The sequence below is a fragment of the Brassica napus genome, chromosome A6 (assembly GCF_020379485.1).
Source record: "Brassica napus cultivar Da-Ae chromosome A6, Da-Ae, whole genome shotgun sequence".
Lineage (NCBI taxonomy): Eukaryota > Viridiplantae > Streptophyta > Magnoliopsida > Brassicales > Brassicaceae > Brassica > Brassica napus.
In genome coordinates, this window is record NC_063439.1 from 9,482,996 (window position 1) to 9,505,841 (window position 22,846).

General features: G+C 38.5%; 5 protein-coding genes across 5 annotated transcripts; 4 read left to right on the plus strand and 1 right to left on the minus strand.

Moving 5' to 3' along the window:
• Positions 1-6,751: 6,751 nt before the first annotated feature.
• LOC106347375 lies at positions 6,752-9,001 on the plus strand. The gene has a single exon (XM_013786903.3). It carries the CDS (start codon positions 6,781-6,783, stop codon positions 8,893-8,895), a length of 2,115 nt encoding a protein of 704 aa, XP_013642357.2. The 5' UTR covers positions 6,752-6,780; the 3' UTR covers positions 8,896-9,001.
• A 3,249-nt stretch (positions 9,002-12,250) lies between these two features.
• LOC106347376 lies at positions 12,251-14,651 on the plus strand. Its single transcript, XM_013786904.3, has one exon. The coding sequence runs from the start codon at positions 12,266-12,268 to the stop codon at positions 14,492-14,494; it is 2,229 nt and encodes a 742-aa protein (XP_013642358.2). The 5' UTR covers positions 12,251-12,265; the 3' UTR covers positions 14,495-14,651.
• LOC106347378 (replication factor C subunit 4) lies at positions 14,637-17,713 on the plus strand. Its single transcript, XM_013786905.3, has 12 exons — positions 14,637-14,844; positions 14,942-15,020; positions 15,144-15,223; positions 15,758-15,880; positions 16,009-16,078; positions 16,158-16,231; positions 16,460-16,580; positions 16,666-16,728; positions 16,818-16,877; positions 16,977-17,102; positions 17,175-17,261; positions 17,482-17,713. Exons 1-12 carry the CDS (start codon positions 14,801-14,803, stop codon positions 17,572-17,574), a joined length of 1,020 nt encoding a protein of 339 aa, XP_013642359.2. The 5' UTR covers positions 14,637-14,800; the 3' UTR covers positions 17,575-17,713.
• Positions 17,714-18,246: 533 nt separating this feature from the next.
• On the plus strand, positions 18,247-18,855 carry LOC106347380 (swi5-dependent recombination DNA repair protein 1 homolog). The gene has a single exon (XM_013786907.3). It carries the CDS (start codon positions 18,247-18,249, stop codon positions 18,853-18,855), a length of 609 nt encoding a protein of 202 aa, XP_013642361.2.
• Positions 18,856-18,977: 122 nt separating this feature from the next.
• LOC106347379 (SWI/SNF complex subunit SWI3C) lies at positions 18,978-22,680 on the minus strand. Its single transcript, XM_013786906.3, has 9 exons — positions 22,420-22,680; positions 21,787-22,302; positions 21,042-21,571; positions 20,581-20,938; positions 20,414-20,487; positions 20,162-20,247; positions 20,000-20,037; positions 19,732-19,898; positions 18,978-19,650 (listed from the first exon to the last, which is right to left on the minus strand). Exons 1-9 carry the CDS (start codon positions 22,433-22,435, stop codon positions 19,114-19,116), a joined length of 2,322 nt encoding a protein of 773 aa, XP_013642360.2. The 5' UTR covers positions 22,436-22,680; the 3' UTR covers positions 18,978-19,113.
• Positions 22,681-22,846: the final 166 nt, after the last annotated feature.

The following is a 22,846-nucleotide window of genomic DNA, read 5'->3' on the forward strand; positions in this document are numbered from 1 at the left end:
CGAGAGGAGCGAGCTCGGAGAGATCCTATCGAGAGATCTATCGCGAGATCTTCGCTCTCTCTCTCTCCTCTCTCTCTCTCTTCTCTCTCTCTCTCTTCTCCTCTATCTCTTCTCTCTCTCTCTCTTTATTCTTTAACAGTAACCTGGTACTTTCATCTTTATGTTACACCATTTTTTTTTAAAAGACCATGGGGATATTGTATAGCCCCAAAAAAACAATAGATTTACTTTATATGAATATATGTTGAATGTTCTTAACAGCGCAGAGATAGCTATGTTACTATTCATCACCATACCCTAAAGATAGCATCACGCATAAAGTGAAGTATAAAAACGGCATTATTACGAACACAAGCGATGCCGGATGGTAATTCTCAGTGGCTGTTTCAGAAAATATTTAATAGTCATAATTTGAATAAAATATTATTATATATTTAATATAATAGATTTCAAAAATGTATATTATTGTCACACTTTAATAATAATATTATCAATAAAACAAACCTACAAAAGTTCATTTCGAATATTGTTATTATATAAAAAACTGTGCCAAAAAAATAAAAAAGTAAATAAAAATGATAGTGGTAACGAAAAAAACAAGTAGCTTTAAATTTTGTCAATTGAAGTTTTGGTGAGGCGAAAATATATTAAGAGGAAAAAATAATTTATAGAAGCATATCTGCTAAAAGCAATGTTTTGAAAACCGGACCGGTCACTGACTCGGAATTATCATTTGGGCGACTGGTCAGATCGGTCTAACCGGTTCACCGGGTTTTATATATATACATAAATTTAGAAACCTTTAGTATTATAAATGAAAAATATAATTAAATAACTATTAAATAAAAATTAGGCGTGATCACTATTGTTTTTAGGCGTGATCACTATTGTTTTTAGTGGTGTATATATAACTTATAATAAAATGATTGACCATGAATGAACAAATAATTTATAGTATTATGTATAACGAAAAGAAGGAAACAAATGTACTACCAATCTTGAAAAGGGAAAGAAATTATTATGGTTTTCAAACGAAAAACGCCTAAGAACTTGAATCAGTTAAGAAGTTACCATTTTATTTCAAAAACTAATGAAATTACGTAAGTATTTGTTGAACCGGTTTTTTTCACTGACCCGAGTCACCGGTTTAGCCGGTTTTTTAACCGGTTTTGGCGGTTTAGTTCAAATCCGAGTTTTAACTCAACCCGGACTCGGTTTACTAAACGATTCACGGTTGGACCGGTCCCAACCGGCCGGTCCGGTCCGGTTTTCAAAACCCTGGCTAAAAGTAAAACAAATTACGAGAACAATAAATGATGTTTTAGTTTGGTGAAAACGGAAAGATAATTATGTAGATGCTTTGTAAAAAAAGAAATGTAACTTACAAAAACTAAAGAACCATTTTAAAAAGTCAAATTAAATGTATGGTCATAGAGGTGACTTAAACGCATGTTAGAGAAGTTTAATAGAGGATAATTACACCAAATGTGGCATTGAATTTAGATAAACCAACTAATTGATTTCTGATATTTAACTTAGACTAGTAGCGGAGTCCCGCCCAAGCACGGAGTTTCTAAGTTGTTTATTTTAAGTTGTTATTTTTCGTGATAGTCAGACTATTGGTAATTTTGCATTGTATTCTTAACTTTCTAGATTTGTATATATAGTGATGGAGATGTAGGAGTTGCCAGAAGCTAAGGGAAAAAGTATGTTATTGTATTAGTACATAACACTTTGATATATGACTACCCTTTGTGGGTCGGTGGTTATTCTCTTTTGTTTTTTTTACTGTCACCCAAAATAAAATACAATATTATATCCATTTCACTTATTGTATTGTGTTCAGTGAGGTGACTTTTTTTTTGTGTTCATAGATGCCGTTTTTTTTTATTTTAACTGAACTTTTTCTTATCAACTCCCCTAACTAGTAATTGGGCAGTGACTTAGACAGTGAGTATAGTATTCTGATATGCAATAGGAGGGAAAAAAGCAGCCATGTAAATGAATTGTTGCTGCTAGAAAAGTAAGTCTATGGTATTAGTTAGTCTGGCACAGTGAGTTGTGTCATTTGGTATTGAAGGCAAAATATGTAGCATTGTCTTTCCATCTTTAACAGCCAACCCAATTGATACCTGAGAAGTTGTGCGTTTAGTGTGAATTTTATTCAAACTTGGACATGGCTTGGGCTCTGAATATATATATGATTACTGGTACTATGACACTGGTGATATGGGTAATACACATTTGTTGCAGCGTAATGCAGTCCTAGATTTTACCAACTTGTGCTGCAACCTGTGGAACCATCCATTTTATTGCAGGATCCTAGCTTACAAAACAAAGTCAGCTTCCTAAGGCTTCACATATGGCAATAGAGGAAAGTTTGGTTAGGACATGTTTAATGCTTATTGTTGAGATTATATGAATTATAATGATGAACACCTGGTCATTTAACTTGAGAGTTACGTGTAGAGGTCGCAACTGACCACTGTTACTTCTTCTGATTCCCCCCATTGTCTTAACACATGGGAAAGCCTTTGTTGCTGCAACTCCCAAGCTGCGTCAGAAAGTAGGACTGTATGAGACATACCACAAATTTTAAGAAAATATCCTAACAACAGACAGCAGTAGAGGTGATGTTTGAAGTGCAGAGCATAACCCATCGTTGAAATGCGCTATAACGCGCAATTGTATATCGAATGTGAGAAAAAAAGAGGAAGAGGAACACGGGCGTACACATGCATTTCCATGAGACTTCCCTGGCCTATTGGTTAAACTCTAATGGCAGGATGGTTTTTCTATATTTTAGGGAATTCATTCTTAAAAATCTTGATTGGATGAATAATAGTTTTGGAAAAAAAAAAACAAAAAAATAACAAAAAACCACAAACAATGATCCTCTAAAATATGTTCTTTAGTTTTTGTAGGTTACGTTTCCTTCTTTCTATAGGGCATCTGCCACGTATTTTTCTTTCATTTTTCTCCAAAATTAAAACATCATTTATTGTTCTTGTAATTTGTTTTTTTTTTGCAGATATGCTTCAATAATTATTTTTTCCTCTTGTTATTTTCCACCTCACCAAAACTTCACTTGAAAAAAATTCAAAACTACATTTCTTCACTACCACTATCATTTTTATTTACTTTTTATTTTTCTGGTACATTTTATATAATAAACAATCCAAATGCATGTTTAAAATTTCAGGCAATGGACTTTTGTATGTTTATTTATTGATTATATTCATTTAAAGTGTGATAATAATATATATTTTGAAATTTATTATATTAAATATATAATAGTATTTTTAAAAAATTATTATCCCCGTTAAATTATTTTCTAAATCCGTCACTAAGCTGCATCAATTAAATATCATAAATCAAAATTAATAGGCCTAATTCGCCTGAATTCAATGACACATTTGGTGTAAATATCATCTATTGACCCCTTTACATGCGTTCAAGTCCACTCTCTGACCCTACATTTAATTTACTTTTAAAATTTGTTATTAATTTTGTAGGTTACGTTTCATTTTTTTGTATAAAGTATCAGCCATATAGGTTTTCTTTCCTTTTTCACCAAAATTAAAACATCAATTATTGATTGTCTTTGTAATTTGTTTACTTTTGCAGATATGCTTACATAAAATTTATTCTTCTTTGTTATTTTTGCCTCATAAAAACGTCACTTGACAAAAATTCAAAGCTACTTATTTCTCATTACCAATATCATTTTTATTATTATATTTTTGTACAAATTATTATATAATAGCAATCATATGCATGTTTAATAATTTTAAACAGTGAACTTTTGTATATATTATTTATTGGGATTTTCATCATTAAAGTGTGAATAATATATATTTCTGAAATTTATTATATTAATATATAATAGCATTTATTGAAATATAACCCCAATTAAATTATTTTCTGAATCTGCCACTGAGCGTTTTAAATATCAGAAATCAAGTTAGTATGCCTAGTTCACATGAATTCAATGACACATTTGGTGTAAATATCCTCTTTGACCCTCTTAACATGTGTTTAAGTCCACTCTCTCACCCATACATTAATTTTACTTTTTTAAATTGGTATTAGTTTTTATATTATCTTTTTTTTATAACTACTATGTGATCTCAAAGGCTTTCTATGCTCAAGGACTAATCACCACGAGATCCATAAAAATCCATGTTTCTTGCAAATTAAACGTGTCTATGGGTGGTCAGGAGAACCAAGGGCGGAAAGCTCCAGCCGAATCTAGGACATAAGCTCTAGCTGGAACTCTTTTATCACTAAGCCAAAACCACTTGGTTTCGTTTTGTAGGTTATGTTCCTTTTATGTATAAAGTATCTGCGATATAGTTTTTCTTTCCTTTTTCACCAAAACTAAAATATTATTCACTGTTCTTGTAATTTGTTTTACTTTTTGCAGATATGCTTCTACAAACCTCACTTGACAAAATTCAAAAAACTTATTTTTCATTACCAATATCATTTTTATTACTTTATTTTTGTACAACTTTTTGTATAATAACAATCAAATGCATGTTTAATAATTTTAGACAATGAACTTTGTATGTTATCTTTTTGAGATTATCATCATTTCAAGTGTGATAATAATATATATTTTGAATTTATTTTATTAATATATATTAATATTTTATTTTATGAATTTATTTGATCAGAAATCAAATTAGTGGGTCTAGTTCACTAAATTAGTGGCACATTTGGTGTAAATATCATTTATTAACCCCCTAACATGCGTTGAAGTCCACTCTCTGACCCATACATTTAATTATACTTTTTAAAAATTGGTTATTTAGTTTTTGTAGGTTACGTTTCCTTTTTTTATAAAGTATCTGCCACATATTTTTTTTTCTTTTTTTACTAAAATTAAAACATCGTTTATTGTTCTTGTAATTTGTTTACTTTGCAGATATGCTTCCATAAATTATTTTTTTCTTGTTATATTTTCGCCTCACCAAAACCTCATTTGACAATATTCAAAGGGCTTATTTGTTAAATAACCAAAAAAAAAGCAAAGTTAGTTTTTTAAAGAGATGCTAGAGAGAGATAGAAACAGAAAAGTAGAGAGTGTGTGTGTCTTGGTTACTTAGTCGATATTGGTTTTTTAGTGATGATCTTATTACTAAATTTACCGTTAATACTGCATATATTCCTAAATTTTACTGTTAATACTGCTAATATTCCTAGATTTTATGGGGTGCAATTTCTCATATTCAAAACTACTTATTTCTTCTTTACCACTATATTTTTTATTTTTTGGTACAATTATTTATATAATAACAATCAAATGCATGTTTAATAATCTTAGACAATGAACTTTTGAATGTTTATTATATTGATTATATCATCATTTAAAGTGTGATAATAATATATTTTTAAATTTATTATATTAAATATATAATATCTTTATTTAATTATGTCTCGGGGTTAAATTATCTTCTGAATTCGCCATCAGAAAGAAATAGAGATATGGACAATACCTAGTGACAAAAAAAAGAAAAAGAGAGAGATGGAAAGACCACTAGGAGAAGTAGTAGCAACAAAGTTCCAAACCACAAGTAGTGAGTGCAAAGAAAATATATATACACGTATGGAAAAAAATGATCTCATAAAAGAACGTAGATGGTATCATGCCGTAGCGATATCTGGGTAAATCATTTCGTTATTAATGTTATCTTATCGATCTATCTAAGCCAGGATTATCTAAATGTGCTAGAAGGATTTGTACCACTGCGACATGATACCATCCAGGTTGTATCCAAACCATAAGAGTCCACGGAAACAACTAGACACCCAATAATTGAGAGAGGGGATCTTGTAGGCATTTTTTGTTCCCTTCGGAGCTATACAGAAAGAAGATCATATATTCAGTAGCAAGCATCTTTCAAATTCAACAAGGCAGATCCGTAAAATCACATAGCAGTTAATCTAGCCTAGTTTAATGTCATAATAATTGCACACTGTTCATGCATTTTTAGTATATACTCATTCCGTTTTATTTTAATTATCGTTTTAGATTTGGACACACAGATTAAAATATATTTAATTTGTATATTTACTAAATGAAAATACTATTACCAATACATCTAACCATATTTTAACCAATAAAAATAGATTAAAATATAAAGTCAATAAATTTTGTATTAAAACTATAAAATGACATTTATTATGAAACAAAAATTTTATTCTATAATGAGTCAATGACATTTAAATTGAAACAGAAAGATAATAGTTTGGTACTTTTTCTAATTCAAGTAAGACATGCTTGCTGATTTGTGTGATTAACCTCTGTTATCTATAATTGAATATTTAAGATAAAATCTAAGAGATATACACATTTATTTGGATTTAAATCTGATGATCTGTTACTAAATTTTACTGTAATACTGCTAATATTCGTAGATTTTATTTGCCTCAAATCATTACTCCCCGGTAATGTCAAGATCCTATCCTGTAATGTTCCCAGTGTAATCATCCATGACCTTCAAATTCAGATTGATATTTTTCCAAAACTACCACCAATCATATCAATTTCATCCCAAACAAACAAGGAAATTGAAACTTTTTTTATCACCTAAAAAGGAAATAGAATCAAATAAATAAACTTAAAAGGCAAGGAATCTTCTTATTTAGTTAATAGAATATAAATTTCCCGAATTAGTCAAAAGCTTTAAAAATAAAAATGTTATCCTCGTCAGCACTTACAACTATTATATAATGCTCCCGCCAATTGCCAAATCCCAAACATTCAGACAACCCATGAAAATCATGAACTCGACTCTAGTCTTCTTCTCATTCTTCCTCCTCTCTCTCTTCTGCTTATCAGCTTTAGCCGAGACCTCTCAAGCTTCTGATGGCTCAACCATCTTGTTCACAACAATGGGTAGCTCCACTTTCGAGTTCGACATCTTCACCCTCCCCACCAGCCGTCGTCCTCCATCTCCTTCCGATGAGCACCGTCTCACCGACAGAAAATCCATCAACTTTAACGGCCACTTAGCCTCTCCTTCTCCGGCGCTAATCTCCCTTCTTCCCAATACATCCGGGATCCAGCCACAAGACAAGTCTCTTCTCCATCTCATCTACGTCACCGAGAGAGACGGCGCGCCTACTTTACACTACGACGTCGTTCACGGCGATAATAAAGGAACCAGGGTTCAAGTCCCGTTACTGTCAGAGCAACAGAGCGGCATGAGTGTAAACTCGATGAAAGACACTCCCGTCGTAACCAACGAGCATCTTGTCTACGTGTCGACTCACGAGAACTCCGGTAAGCCCATGGCGAGTTGGGCCGCGGTCTACTCAACCGAGTTACGAACTAAAGCGACTCAGCAGCGGCTGACGCCTCCTGGAATCGCTGATTTCTCTCCGGCTGTGTCTCCGTCCGGGAACTGGACCGCCGTGGCTTCCTACGGAGAGAAAGGTTGGAGTATTGTATCGAAGGAGCTTAGCACGGACATCTACGTTTTCCTGACTCGCGACGGGACTCAGCGAGTCAAGGTGGTTGAGCAAGGAGGATGGCCGAGATGGACCGACGAGTCGACTCTTTATTTCCACCGCAAAAGCGACGACGGTTGGATCAGCGTGTACCGTGCGGTTTTACCGAAAACCGGACCGGTTTCCACCAAAACCGTAACGGTTCAACGAGTCACGCCTGCTGGTCTTCACGCGTTCACACCAGCCACGTCACCGAACAACAACGACTTCATCGCTGTGGCTACAAGGAGGCCAGAATCTGAAATCCGCCACGTGGAGCTTTTCGACTTGAAGAAGAACGAGTTCGTCGAGCTGACTCGTCTCCTGTCTCCGAAGAGTCATCACTTCAACCCGTTCCTTTCCCCTGACTCGTCCCGAGTCGGGTACCATACCTGCAGAGGCGACAAAACGGGACGAACGAACCCTCACAATCTCCTCCAAAAGCTCAAAACCACTTCTGAGGATTTATCTCTCTTCAGATTCGACGGCGCGTTCCCGTCTCTCTCCCCCGAAGGCGATCGGTTCGCGTTCGTCACGTTCACGGGAGTTTTCGTAGTGAACCAAGACGCTTCCGGTCTACGCCAGATTCTCCCAAATATTGGATTCGGAACGGTTTGGGATCCGGTTCGACGCGGGATCGTGTACACAAGCTCAGATCCCAGTCTTAATCTCACAGTTCCCGGCTTAGTAGGGACACATAAAATCAATATCCTCGCCGTTAACGTCGACGCACGAAACCCGTCAGCCGCCGTTAAAAAACTAACGACCGGCGGCCAAAACAACGCCTTCCCGTGGCCATCACCCGACGGTAAACGCATCGTGTTCCGGTCTGACCGGTCCGGTACGAAAAACCTTTACATTATGGACGCGGAGAAGGGCGAAGCCGGTGGTTTGTTCAGACTAACCAACGGTAACTGGAACGACACGATTGCCACTTGGTCTCCAGACAATAACTGGATCGTGTTCGCATCGAACCGGGAATATATTGGTACGTTATTGATGGATTTGTATGTGGTTCACCCGGATGGGACCGGTTTAAGGAAGGTGGCGCAAAACTTAACCGGTGGAGTATCCATGCATCCCATGTTTAGTCCAGACAGTAAAAGAATCGTGTTCACTACTACTTATGCTGCTATTTCAGCAGAGCCTATTGGTAATCCCAAGTTTAACGTCGCGAGTAGTGAGATTTTTACTGTGAATTTGGATGGTTCTGATTTCATGAGGCTCACCCACAACTCGGTTGAAGATGGACCACCTTTGTGGTTTCCGAAGATCAAAGCTACTGGTGATGTGGCCTGGCCCAAGAGGTTTGGGGCTAGCTGCGCTTTTGAAGATTTCAAGTCGCAGAATACGACCGTCAAAATGAATAAGCGGTCATTGATGTGTCCCTCACAATAGTTTGTTATTTAATAACTTACTGTTTGAGTTGATAACTTTGTTATAGTGATATCTTATAATGTATTGGAAATGAATAAGGAATAATATAGTATTGTACTTTAAATTTCTTGATATCTTTCGGTGGTAAATTTATGAAAGAATGGCAAAATACATTTTCAAAAAAAAAAACTAGCTAAAGACATTTCATGAGAATTTGATTAATTTTCTCGTATCCATTAAACTAAAAGTCTGAGGTACGTAGGATCATAGTTACCTAAAACCAGCAATCGGATATGTTGATAGCTATGATCTTTGTATTCAACCGATACATAATGAGAATATGTTTATCAGTAAACTGCGTGGCTGATAAATGGTTGTTGATATCTTTTGGTGGTAAATTTATGAAAAAAATAAAATTTCTGACTTTTTAGCTAGGATTGCGAGGTATTTCCATAGAAAATTTTGTTTTGTTGGTTGTTCTATTCCGGTTTGGTCACCCAAACCACCTTAAGTCTGAGTAATAGAATAGCCGTTTGTTGTATAAAAAAAAAAAACTAAAAACATTTCATGAGAATTTGATTAATTTTATCGTATCCATTAAACTAAAACTCTGCCGTACGTAGTAGGATCATAGTTACCTCAAACCAGCAAGCGGATATGTTGATAGCTATGATCTTTGTATTCAACCAATACAAAATGAGAATATGTTTATCAGTAAAAGTTTATCAGTAAACTGCGTGGCTGATTAATGGTTGTTGGGATAATGTGCTACATTTGTATTGGTGCATATGTTCATTTGGGACGGTGTTAGACTTTTGGCTGCTTTTTTTCTTTTATAAAACTAGCTATTTAGAAAAAGAAGATGGAACCAGAGTATATTCAAATTGATTGTCATTCTCTTTTACATTGATTATTGTCTTAGAATGGCTTGTAATTTTGTATGTGTATTTTTAATGAAACCACAATAATATTCAAATTCATATATCTTGGTTACAATTCAATTAAATACCCAGTCATATATGGGTATTGGGTATCATCTAGCATCTTCAATGATAGGGATGCACCGATACAAGTTAACCAGCCAAGTCTTGACGTCTTATACCAATTGGATTGGAAATAAGATACAAGTCCGTAAGTCCAACATTTTCTATGATGTTGAAAACAAACACAAATTAACTTTGAAAAAAAAATTAAAAAAAAAACAAAACACAATTGATACAAATATTACTCTAGAGTTTCTAAATTGATTAGTGAAATAAATATTTACCATGATATGTAAAGGAGGGAATTTGGTGTGGGCATGGCAGAACCTCCAAAAACTTAGACCATTGGCGTATGATTATGTAAGGTATAAAAACAATGATGGGAGTTCGGTCTCTTTTTGGTTTGATGACTGGCTTGGAGTTGGAAATTTGATATACGTCACATGGATCTGGGAACTCGGTACCTTGGGGTTATGCGTTCTGCAACGCTTGCTGATGTGTCTGATGGATACAGTTGGAAGATTCGTAGTAGGGGAGAGCGTTGATACCCTGAGATATATGCTAAAATTGCTGCTGCTAGTCTCCCTCATCCACAATCACAATCTGGTGCTGATAGGGTGCTATGAAAGAATGATAATGAAGATTACAAGGAAAGCTACTCCTTTGCAACAACTTGGAATTACTGAGAACCAAGAAAATCAATGTCTCTTGGCGACATCTTGTTTGTTTGGACACAACAACTCGACAATCATTTATGACTTGACTTGTATTCCATAACCGGCTCTCTACAGTGGACAAGATAAGGACATGCGGTATTGATCAAGGTTGCATGTTGTGTGGGGAAACAAATGAAACAAGAGACCACTTATTCTTTGCATGTCAATATACTTATGGGCGAACATTGCTGGGAAGTTGCTTGAAGAATCCATCTAGTCGGATTGGGATGATACAATCACAACATTGTTGCACACTTCTCATAGTCGGCTAGACAGAATTCTCATGAAGATGGTATTTCAGACCATTATATACCATTTGGAGGGAAAAAATTCAAAGCGTGGACATCTACATACTTGATCATTCGGAGCATTGACAAAATGATTCGTGATTGTATTTCCTCTCTTCATTATGCTAGAGATCACCCATTGAAAGGGTTACTAAGACGATGGTTCGAGATTAGTTCAGTTTGATACTTGGTACACCCACTCTTTTAATCTTTCTTTTTAGTTGAGTCTTTACATTCTCCACTTTGTAAATGATCCAGTTTTATGATCAATAAATTTGATATTCAATTAATATTTACATTCTTTTAGACTAGTATTTATACTATTTCAAGAATTCGATATTCATTTTCTCTTTAAGAAAACATAACTCGATATTCATTTTCTCTTAAGAAAACATCTTTATCTCACTGGTGAATAAAGATTTAAGCATTTTCAGAATCAACAAATGATAATGTTATAAGTGGATGTTTACGAGCTGCAGCGAACCTGATATATATATATTTTTCATTGACAAAGTAATATCCAGTAGATGCCAAAATCAGGATGAATCCGTGAACCACCTACTCTTTCAATGCCCATATGTGTATCACCAAATGGGGAGATGGCTGGGTCCTTGCTTGAAAACCTCCATCGAGTGTTAACTAACCCAAATATGGAGGAGTGCGATGTCGATTAGAAGGGGAAGAAATGGTGAATATAGCTGGTCCAATGATCTACAGAAAGGTAAAATGGTGTCCTCCATCACCAAATTGGAATGTATTACTAATTTAAAAGAAATCATGATATACCTAATTGCAGAGTTGTGAGTTATTAAAAAAAACTAATGGTGGAACTGATGAACTTCCTAACTGAGCATTACTTATATGAAGGGATTCACCACTAGAATAACATCGAAATTTTGTTGACATGCCAAACCACAACCGATCAAATATGTAGTTGTATTTTGACTGCAAGTCCAAGTTGTGTTCATTTGGGTTTGAGACGGTACTAGCCTTTTGTTTTGGCTCACCATCCACTTAGCATTAACCAACAAAGTCTCACAACCACCATTATTTATCGTCCTCAACATATAGACTTCACATATGTTATATTCAACGACTATCGTCATGAGTGATGTGATACTTAACATGGAACGTATTACTCTTCTCTCATACGTTTATCTTCTTTTTATCGTCTTGTAAATTAAATCGACAGTTGAAAAGTAGCATTCACCATGCTGGTTCTGGATCGGAACAAAGACTATTTTCTCCACTCATCCAATACAAGAGACGCAAAATCTTCTACGCAGATAACAGTATAGCAGTTTTTTTTTTTTTTTTTTTTGGACAAATCAGTATAGCAGTTTATTTATCAACTTTACAATTACAGATTCCACGAGTGAGCGCCACGTGTCAACATTATCTCGAAATGGCCCCACACTACCACGATGACGTCATCACTTACACCACTCTCTTGCAAACGTTTCTCTGCTTTATAAAATTTCAGATATCATCTCCATCTTGTGGCAACCAACCGGCCATGAATTTTACTCCGCTTATACTCTTCGCGTCACTTCTGCTTCCGCTTCACGCATCGGCGGAAGAACATCAGAACTCAAACCCCAACGGTGGCGACACCATCGTGTTCACCACTCTAGGACGATCGCGCTACGAATTCGACGTATTCGCCCTCTCCACAACTCATCCGCCGTCGATCTCCGGAGAGATTCGGATCACCGACGGCGAATCGGTGAATTTCAACGGCTACTTCCCGTCTCCATCTCCGGCGCTCATCTCTCTCCTCCCCGACGCAACCCTAATACAACCGGGAGACTCGTCTCCTCTTCATCTCATCTACGTCACCGAGAGAAACGGTACTTCGAGCATCTACTACGATCTACTTCACGGCGGGGATCCCGATTCCAAAAGTAAAAGACGATCGATGTTAGAAGCACCGTCGCGAGTCCAGATTCCGTTGCTAACCAACGCTGATCACCGGAGTGGCAATACGGTAAATTCGTTTAAAGATAAGCCTAGTTTAAGCGGTGAGTTTCTCGTCTACGTGTCAACACATGACAACTCAGGTGAGCCGAGGACTAGTTGGACCGCTGTTTACTCCACCGAGTTGAGAACCGGGTTAACTCGGAGGCTGACTCCGAGTGGAATCGCTGATTTCAGTCCTGCGCTGTCGCCGTCCGGGAACTGGACCGCGGTGGCTTCCTACGGAGAGAGAGGCTGGACAGGGGAAGTCGAGGAGCTTAGTACGGACATCTATGTGTTCTCGACTCGTGACGGGACTCGCCGAGTCAAGGTTGTGGAGCACGGTGGTTGGCCGTGTTGGGTCGATGAATCTACTCTGTATTTCCATAGGAGAAGCGATGACGGCTGGATCAGCGTTTTCCGAGCGATCATACCTGAGAGTGGACAGTTAAGTACTGAGTCAGTGAACATTCAGCGAGTCACACCACCTGGCGTTCACGCTTTTACACCTGCCACGTCACCGAACAACCATAACTTCATAGCTGTTGCGACGAGGAGACCAGGTAATGATTACCGCCACGTGGAGCTGTTTGATCTCAGGAGGAGCGAGTTTACAGAGCTGACTCGTTTGGTTGCGCCGGAGAGTCACCATTTGAACCCGTTCCTCTCCCCTGATGGGTCACGAATCGGTTACCATAGTTGCAGAGGCCAAGCTAATGGACAGAGAAGTCCTTTGCTTTTCCTTGAGAACATACAAACGACTACAAGTGATCTCTCTCTGTTCAGAATCGACGGTTCGTTTCCGTCCTTCTCTCCAGCGGGTGATAGGATCGCGTACGTGAGAATGCCTGGTGTGTATGTGGTGAAGCCTGATGGTTCGGGGCGGCGTGAAGTCTACGACGGGATGGCGTTTTCCACCGCTTGGGATCCGGTTAGACCAGGAAGGGTGTACACTAGCTCAGGTCCAACGTTTGCTACAGAGAGAACAGAGGTTGATATCATCTCCATCGATGTTGATGCTGTAGACAAGTCTTCTTCCGTGAGAAGGCTGACGACAAACGGGAAGAATAATGCTTTCCCTTGGCCATCTCCCGACGGGAAGCTGATCGTGTTTCGTTCCGGGCGGTCTGGTCACAAAAACCTCTACTTGATGGATGCTGAGAAAGGCGAGACCGGTGGTCTTTGGAAGTTAACGGAAGGTGCGTGGACCGACACTATGTGCAGCTGGTCACCTGATGGAGAATGGATCGCGTTTGCATCAGATAGAGAAAGCCCTGGCTCGGGTAGCTACGAGCTGTTTTTGATCCACCCGAACGGAACAGGGTTAAGGAAGCTGATCCAGAGCGGCACTGGTGGGAGAACTAACCACCCAATCTTTAGCCCGGACAGTAAAAGTATTGTCTTTACATCTGATTACGCTGGGATATCAGCAGAACCGATCTCGAACCCGCATCATTACCAACCATATGGTGATATCTTCACGGTGAAGCTGGATGGCTCTAATTTAAGGAGACTGACGCATAACTCATATGAAGATGGGACTCCTGCATGGGCTCCTCGGTTCATTAACCCAAGTGACGTGGTGTTACGCAAGAAGAATGATTCAAGTTGCGCGTTCGAAGACTGTCACTGGCTCAATAAGAACCCACCACTAAAAGGCCAAAAAATCTCATGTTAATATGTATAATGATTACACAACTATTTTGAGTATCCTTGTTCATAGAGCTGCTGCTCCACTGTAAGATGTATTCCAGCTTGGAACTATAGTTATAGACTTGTACGAGAGATGCCAATGTATATGCATATCGTATTTGAATAATACTGTGTGATTAATATATGCATAAGACTTCACTAATGAGGCTCGTATATCATACTGCCAAACCCTCTCATCCAGCTAGAGGGTTTATGGCGGGAGCGGGAAGGAGTTATAAAGGTGTCTCCTCTCCTCCCTGGGATGGTATTATTGTAAAGGAGAGAAAGAGTAATGGCGCCAGTTCTTCAGAGCGCACAGCCATGGGTTGAGAAATAGTACGACTTATCCTTACTGAATTTATCTTCCCGTCGACAGAACTCGTGTCGGATTTTAACTCGGGTTTCTTTTTTTTTTCTCGATTTGGTTTTCAAGCCGGCCGAAGCAGGTGAAGGACGTGGCGCATCAGGAGGAGGTGGTTCGGGTCCTCACCAACACTCTCGAGACTGCTAACGTAATCCGACAGAACACTCTTGGCTATATCTCGAATGATTATATTTGATTTCAGTTACAATTGTGAAAACCCTAGATGACGGATTCGATCTCAATTCTGGGTTTGTGTTTTTGTGGTTTGCAGTGTCCGCACATGCTCTTTTATGGACCGCCAGGCACAGGGAAAACCACTACGGCACTTGCCATCGCCCACCAGCTATTTGGGTATACAAAGCTCAAACTCTGATTTGAACTATGCAAGTAGTTGCTTGATGGATATTTGATTGATTCATTTGAGTGTGCTAACCTGTACGACCTTTAATATCATACATCCATGTTTGTGCTTCGGATTAACTCTAATAAGATTATAATGCGGATGCTGAGAATAATTTACTCGCAGACTGTGTTGTTGCATTGTGGTATACCAAGTTTTCCAATTAGGTAGCTAGACAGTTACTTAAATTCAATATAATAGTAGTATCCATTATGTGGTGTTGCTATGCAAGTGTTTAGGTTTGAGAGATTCTAATCTTCTTTCCAACAAATTGAAAGCTAAGTTTTCTTGTTCTTTGTTCCATGGGTGTGTCAAGTTAGTTAGTTTAAGCTTGCTTATTTGTGGGGTTTGTATAACATGAGAGTGTCGTTTGTTTGCTTTTTATTTATTTATTTTGATGTGATTGCTGGCTAATTGAATCTTTGTTTAAGCTTCTTTTGTTACTTGAGTTTTAGGTGAATTAACTAAGGAGTCTTTTATTACAGACCTGAATTGTACAAGTCAAGGGTGTTGGAGCTGAATGCTAGTGATGACAGAGGGATCAATGTTGTTCGGACAAAGATTAAGGATTTTGCTGCTGTAGCTGTTGGGTCCAGTAACCGTCAAGGGTATGATAAATTCCTTTCTTTTTATATTTTTGGCTATTGTCAAGTTTCCTTTTTTCTTTGCCAGTTTCTCGTTTCTGCTTTTGTTGTGTTGTGTGCATTTCATCTAAGACCACAATATTATATTTCAGTGGTTATCCTTGCCCATCATTTAAGATCATCATCCTAGATGAGGCTGATTCGATGACAGAAGATGCTCAGGTACTCTGAACATCTTTAACCACAACATTTTTTACTTTGAATAATGGGTGTACCATGAACTATGTGACTGATTGTGCAGAACGCCTTGAGGCGCACAATGGAAACTTACTCCAAAGTCACCAGATTCTTCTTCATATGTAATTATATCAGCAGGTAAATTCTTTTACTATGGTACTTAAATGCTGGTTAATTTCCTCGTCCATTCAATTGTATCTCACTGTCATTCATTCTTCGATTTTTTTCTCTTTGATAGAATTTCGTTCATAGACTCGTAAATTTAATGATTGAGTTACTAGTAGAATAACATTCTAACTAAGTCGTAATGAAGAAGAAAGCTGCCGATTTCGATAACCTTTTAACTTTCATTTTCTTATTCCTAAGGATCATAGAGCCCCTTGCTTCAAGATGTGCGAAGTTCAGGTTTAAACCACTTTCTGAAGAAGTTATGAGTAACCGTATATTGCATATCTGTAATGAAGAAGGTCTCAACCTTGGTGGTGAGGTGTGCACATATGCTTCAAGCTCTGCTCTTTCTTTAGCTTAGTCTTTGTCAAAACTGCTTATACTACTAGCTAATTTTTATGTAGGCTCTTTCAACTTTGAGCACCATATCACAAGGTGATCTCCGGAGGGCCATCACGTATCTGCAGGTTGGTTGAAGCTGTCTGTAAAATATATAGTTAATGGATGATATTAACTGTTAAATTTTTGATCAAGTCTTTCTTCTTAAATATTACAGAGTGGTGCCCGGTTGTTTGGATCAACAATAACGTCCACGGATTTACTCAATGTGTCTGGGGTAAGGATGAAGATAATCGACTTTCGCGTGTCTAATAATTTCATTAAAAGTAAAACTCAAGTCAGATAGTTAATTTTGGATGTCTTTTGAACTTTTCAGGTAGTCCCTCTGGAGGTAGTCAAGAGATTTTTTACTTCATGCAAAAGTGGTGATTTCGATATTGCAAACAAGGAAGTGGACAACATAGTTGCAGAGGGATATCCTGCATCTCAAATCATCAATCAGGTTTTGCACGATTAAATCTCGCAATTGTGTGGTCATAACCAATTCTGAGTTCTAATACAAGTCTCCTTTCAGCTATTTGATATAGTCGTTGAGGCTGGTGATGACATAACAGACAATCAAAAGGCTAAGATCTGCAAATGTCTAGCTGAAACAGATAAGGTGAGACTTCTCTTCTGCTGGATTCTCTTTCCTTCCTTATGCCTCATCTATGTAGTTAGTTTAAGACCATGTGAGAAAAGTTACCATGATCTCTGCTCAATTACATAACAATTAAGTGAAGTTCAAATCTTCAGACTCGTCTCTTTCATTGTCATTTGGATCATTTAGATATGTTTCAGTCTTAATTAAAGAGTGTCTCACCTTTTCGATGTGCATGCAGCGACTTGTAGATGGTGCGGATGAGTACCTGCAGCTTCTGGACGTGGCAAGCAATACAATTACTGCACTCTCAGAAATGGCTCAAGATTACTAAAGCAAATATCCTCTAAAACTTTGCATCTTGGTTTGAATTTTGGTTGGTGCTTGTGTTGAGTTTTTGAAACGGACATCTACCGTATGAATTTGTCATAATGGCACTTTTGAGTTATTATTATTAAATGTTCAAAAAGAAAGTTGGGAGGTTACAACTGAAAAAAAGTTGGGAGTCAATTGCAGTCAGAACCTGATTCTGCTGTTACCGTTTTGTTTTGTTACAACTTACAACAGTAGGTCTTTTCGTAAACAAAACTTTGTTTACGTCATAACATAAATCATAAAATAGAAAAAATGGTGGTATTATTTAATTCAAATTTTATGCTTTTTTCAGTCAATATAGTAATATTATACCTTTTGAGTACCATTGAGATCCTCCAAAAATGTAAATAAAATTAAAAAAGTGTATTTAATTACGTAGATACTCTTGTTTTGGGTCAACACGTAGATACTCAACATCCACATAAAAAGGAAGGTTTGGATACACATCCAATGTGTATACAGAAGACATATGATGCCACATATAAATTCTGTCAAATAAGATTAGTTTCACATAAAAACTGTTGTGAAACTGGTTTACGTTCTAAAAATAATCGGTCTTGAACTATATAAGTACAAGTTGTTGTAATAGAACTAATCAGAGAAACGTTGTTTTTTTATTGTTTGTTTCTCGATGGTTGATGGTGATGGTGGTGACGGCTCTTTCAAGAAACCCGGAGCAGTGCCGTTTAACTGGGAGATCCGACCCGGTATCCCCAAGACCCGAGATTCGACACCCGATCCTACTCTCCTTCAACCTCCCAAGAAACTTCATCCTCTCCGTTTACAACAGCTTTCACCTCCGTCATCTCCCAGACCACGCGCTGTCTCTCCTTTTGCGCCTCCTCCTCCGTATGTCAAGCCCAAACCACCGTCTGCTTCGGGACCTCCGTCTCCCTACTGGAGAAGTTCATCAGCTCGAGGTAAACTCGAATCCGGTTCTCCTATGCGGCGGTGGCGTCTTCTCAAGTCGTTGATCGGGCTGAAGAAGAGTAGAAAGAGCCGCGACGTGAAAAAGAAGGAGGGTGATCAGGATTCGACGTCATCACAATCTGACGAGTTCTACGAATCGGGGACGACGTTTTCGCAGTCGGAAGGTTCAAGCAGGGGATCGGTGGGCACGAGCTGGAGCTCGCCGCATTCGTCATCGTCTTCTTCGTCTTCTCTGAAACGTAACGAGTCGGATCTAAGCTCCTCTGAGAAAAAAGTCATGTTAATGATGGCTCGTGCGCACCTCGGTTAGACTTATGTATGTGTACATATGTTTCTTTTGTCTTTCATTCAATATGGAGTTTTTTTTAGAATAAGACCTTTCTTGCAGCTTACGTTACATTCGTTGCCCTAAAACTTAAGTAACATAGTCTATGGCAAATGATTTTTATATAGAGATGACTCCAGAGAGTTTGTTTTTGAAACTACATGACGACACTAACATATAACAACACTACGGTCTTAAAGACAATAACTTCGCTCAAAACAATAAAAGCTAAAGAGATGGTTTTTAGTTTAAGCCTAAGCCGGATCCGGAGGCAGAACCAGTGGAAGACCTAACCATCGGGTGACTAAAGGGAGGTTGGTTGATGGATGCTGCACCTGCAGGGTTATTATTAAGTTGGTTGTTGCCAAACAGTGAAGGGGTTGATCCTGCATTGGTCTGTATCGCATTGAGAGGCAATCTCGGGCCGAAGGAGAATGCTTGCTGTTGTTGTTGTTGGCGTGCCATGAACTGCATCTGCGCATGAAGTTGCGGGTTGTTGCTGAATCCTGGGATGATGCTTGGTTGAGATGAGGAAGCTGAACCTTGCTGCTGTTGTTGCTGGAGGAGAGTATTGACGTTGTTACCACCACCAGTGGATAGAGACATCCCTTGGAGATTATTAGTGTTACTAGTCTGTCCAGGTGATCCAAATCTTGCTGAGACCATACGTGCTCGTTCTGCAGCAAATCTCTGACGTGTTTTCTCCACTTGTTCGCATTCTTTCATCAACAACGTTTCGATTTCTGCAAACTGCTTTAGCTTCAGCTCCATCCTCTTCAGCTGCACATCAGCAATAAAAGACAATCATCAACCAACCATATAAATTATCAACGTCAACTAGGTTCTGCTGTATTTATTTACCTGGTGATTTACGATATTTGCAGAAAGCCTTTGGATTTCACGTTCCTCATGATCAGCAAACAACTTTGCTTTTGTTGCTGCAGCTGATAGACCGGCTCTAAATGCTGCCATAACCTTGTCCTGTGGCAAAGGAGTCGGTGCTTCCGCTCCGTTTTGGCATGTTGTTTCTTTTACCATCAAAGGAGATATATGTATTCGACACAATTAGGTTACAAACAATGGAGCTAAAAAACTAACTGTAAAGTGAACAATCAAGCAATTGCCTTACCATCAATCAAGCTGGGATCTTTTCCTTCAGATTTGGACCTTAATAATAGATTGAAAAGTTTTCAGCAAAAGTCCATAAGATATATATAATAGAAAAGAAGTTGAATGAAAGCTACCACAAAGAGTTAGAAAAGGGAAAGTGGTAATCACGAAACACACTAACCTATCATCCGCGGATAAAACCATGAGGGACTCATGGGCACAGGACGAAGCAACTCTAGGTCCAACAGCTGATGCCAAAAATGCTACCTAAAAATGTTTCAGGTATCACAAAAACATAGTTAATAGAGGACCAACTTTTTAAACTCTCTAAAATATGCACACAGTTCAAGTTTCATATCAACGGATTCATGGATCACATGGTATGATCACAAGGATAATGAGAAGCGTATTATATGAATAAAAATTCACAAACCAATGCCATAACCGGATTAGGAGACTTCACGAAAGGAAGATTGATCTCAGTTTCGGATTCTTGCTCAGAAGAACCTGCCAAAAGAAAGTCGCACAATGAGTATAGCGTGTCAAAAGCAAGCCTACAAGCTAAACAATTGTTTGAGATGAAGTAAAAACAAAAATCACCTGGTAAAGCCCCATTTGAAACTGTTCCTTTGTTGTCAAATCCATTTGTAGGGTTTACCGGATCAGTTACACCTGGAAGCTCAACGTTATCTAAAAGACCATCCTCCACAGGTAATCGAAGAAAATGAAGAATGCATTGAGCTTTTGATTTTGAACCAACATGGTCTGCAATCTGAACCCAGTTTTCATTGTAGAGTTCCACAGCTTCAAGAAGCAAGAGTGTTTCTTGATCACTCCAATTCTCTCCATCTTGATCTCTGTAATCTTTGGTTGTATCCACCTTTACAAAGTCAATACAAGAATGTCCAGCAACAAATCTTGCATGGTGAAAACAATCAGAGCATAAAAGTACATCCTCCTGTAAACAGTAAGCAAGATAAGGTTTGTGAGTCTATTACATCAGCTAAAAAATCAGATAAGTAAACACAAAGCGTTGTAAGTAGAGGAAGCAGGATAAGAACCTTCTTTTGTGATTGGAAGTACACAGTTGGGAGCGGTCGAGAACAATGGTTGCAATGGTTATCGCATAGGTGTTCACGAATTCTTATGTCCAAGTCAGGGAGGTCAACATCCGAACATGACACGGATGAATCTGACTTGTGTCCACAGATGGGCTTGTCAAATTTGATCAAACTCTCAATAGATGTTAACGCAGCAGATGGCACATGGACTTCACCGTTTGAATCCTCCCTAACATCTGATACATCCATAGAAGGCTCAGGATGGCACTGGGAAGTGGCGCAGTAATTGATAATGCCCCAGTGATCAAGAAAACGGAACACTCGTGCAAAATCTTCATCTTCGACACCATCTACCAATCCTTGGCAATCAGATATCGTCAGTGTCTTTTCAGGGTTATCCGTGTATTTTGAGACAATAGCATTCCTGAATTGCATATAACTTTCTGGTGTATGATTTGGAGATTTTCCGGAGAAGAACTGTGGCACAACTTGCCTTTCAAGCCGATCCACTGTGTTTGGTGCAAACCAATCTGCTCAAATGACAACAGAAAATATAAAAATAACAATTAAGAGGCAATCAGGATACATCTGAGCTACAAGGCTACATGAACATTGCTCAGGAAACGAAGATAAAAAGTTATGCATTTAGGAGCATACCGGCTTATTAAAGCCTTTATGAATGAGACATCTTATAGCAAAAATATATATTTGCAATCTCATAAACCGAAGGACTATAGAAACGAACCTGAATGCATAGGCAAGACATGAACCTTATCCCCAAACCGTTTAACAACTCCTTCTCCTTCCATAATAAGAGGTGGAGAGATAACATAAGCAGAAGACGCTCCATCACTCCTCTCAGTATCAAGCGACACAGAATCAGCTGGCACAGTAGACAACGCCTGTAACTGCCCATACGAAATATTCTCCAGAGATGGAAGCGAGCCTTGCCCTCTACTCTCCCCAATCAAACCAGCTCTCTCAGCCGCCACAACAGCTGTTACAGAGGCGTGTGGCCGGATCACCACGCGCCTAACCACTGAGGGGAAATCAGAGACGCGAGTACCGGAATCTTCAACTACCTCGTTAACACCGGGTCCCGGATCGGGTGTTGCGCCGCCGTTTTGGTGAAGCTCATCGGCATTATCAGCATCCTCCATCTCCTCGTTGTTGTTGTCCTCGTCTTCTTCCTCCATGTCTTCGTCCTCTTGCTTCGGTCTCCTCCCACCTCGCTTCCGCCGTTTCCATTTCCCTCTTCTATCTGCGACGGAGCTCAAAGGGGGAAAAGCAATTCATAAAATGGGTAACTCAAATCGCAATCCAAAATTGGATTTTGAGGGAGATAGAGATGGAAAGTCGTTTCCTTTTGTAAATTTACCTTCAGAAGCTGGCATTTTTGTGGGTGGAGAGAGAGAGAGAGAGATGCGTGGGGTCTCTCTGATTCGTGAGAATTGAATTAAAAAGCAAAGAGCTTTAACTAAGTTGTGGAACTGCTTTCTTGGTCATTCTCTTCTACTACGCTCCGAGTCGCTCTGCTTTCCAGTTTCCGAGCAACACAGCATATCTTCTCTCGCCGTTGTCTTCGCTAGCCTCTCTGATTTATTCATTCTCGACGACGACCTAACCTTCTTGCCAAGCTAGAGGGTTTGGAAGGCCGAGGTCTGACTTCAAAATTCAAGTTTCGGTTCGGTTTAAGTTTTCGCTTGAAAAAAACCCGGATCAACTCAATAATTCGGTTTACTTAGTGAAGAAAATAATAATTCCTATGTTTCGCTTTGATTGGTGAAGCATTAACATTAGCATTA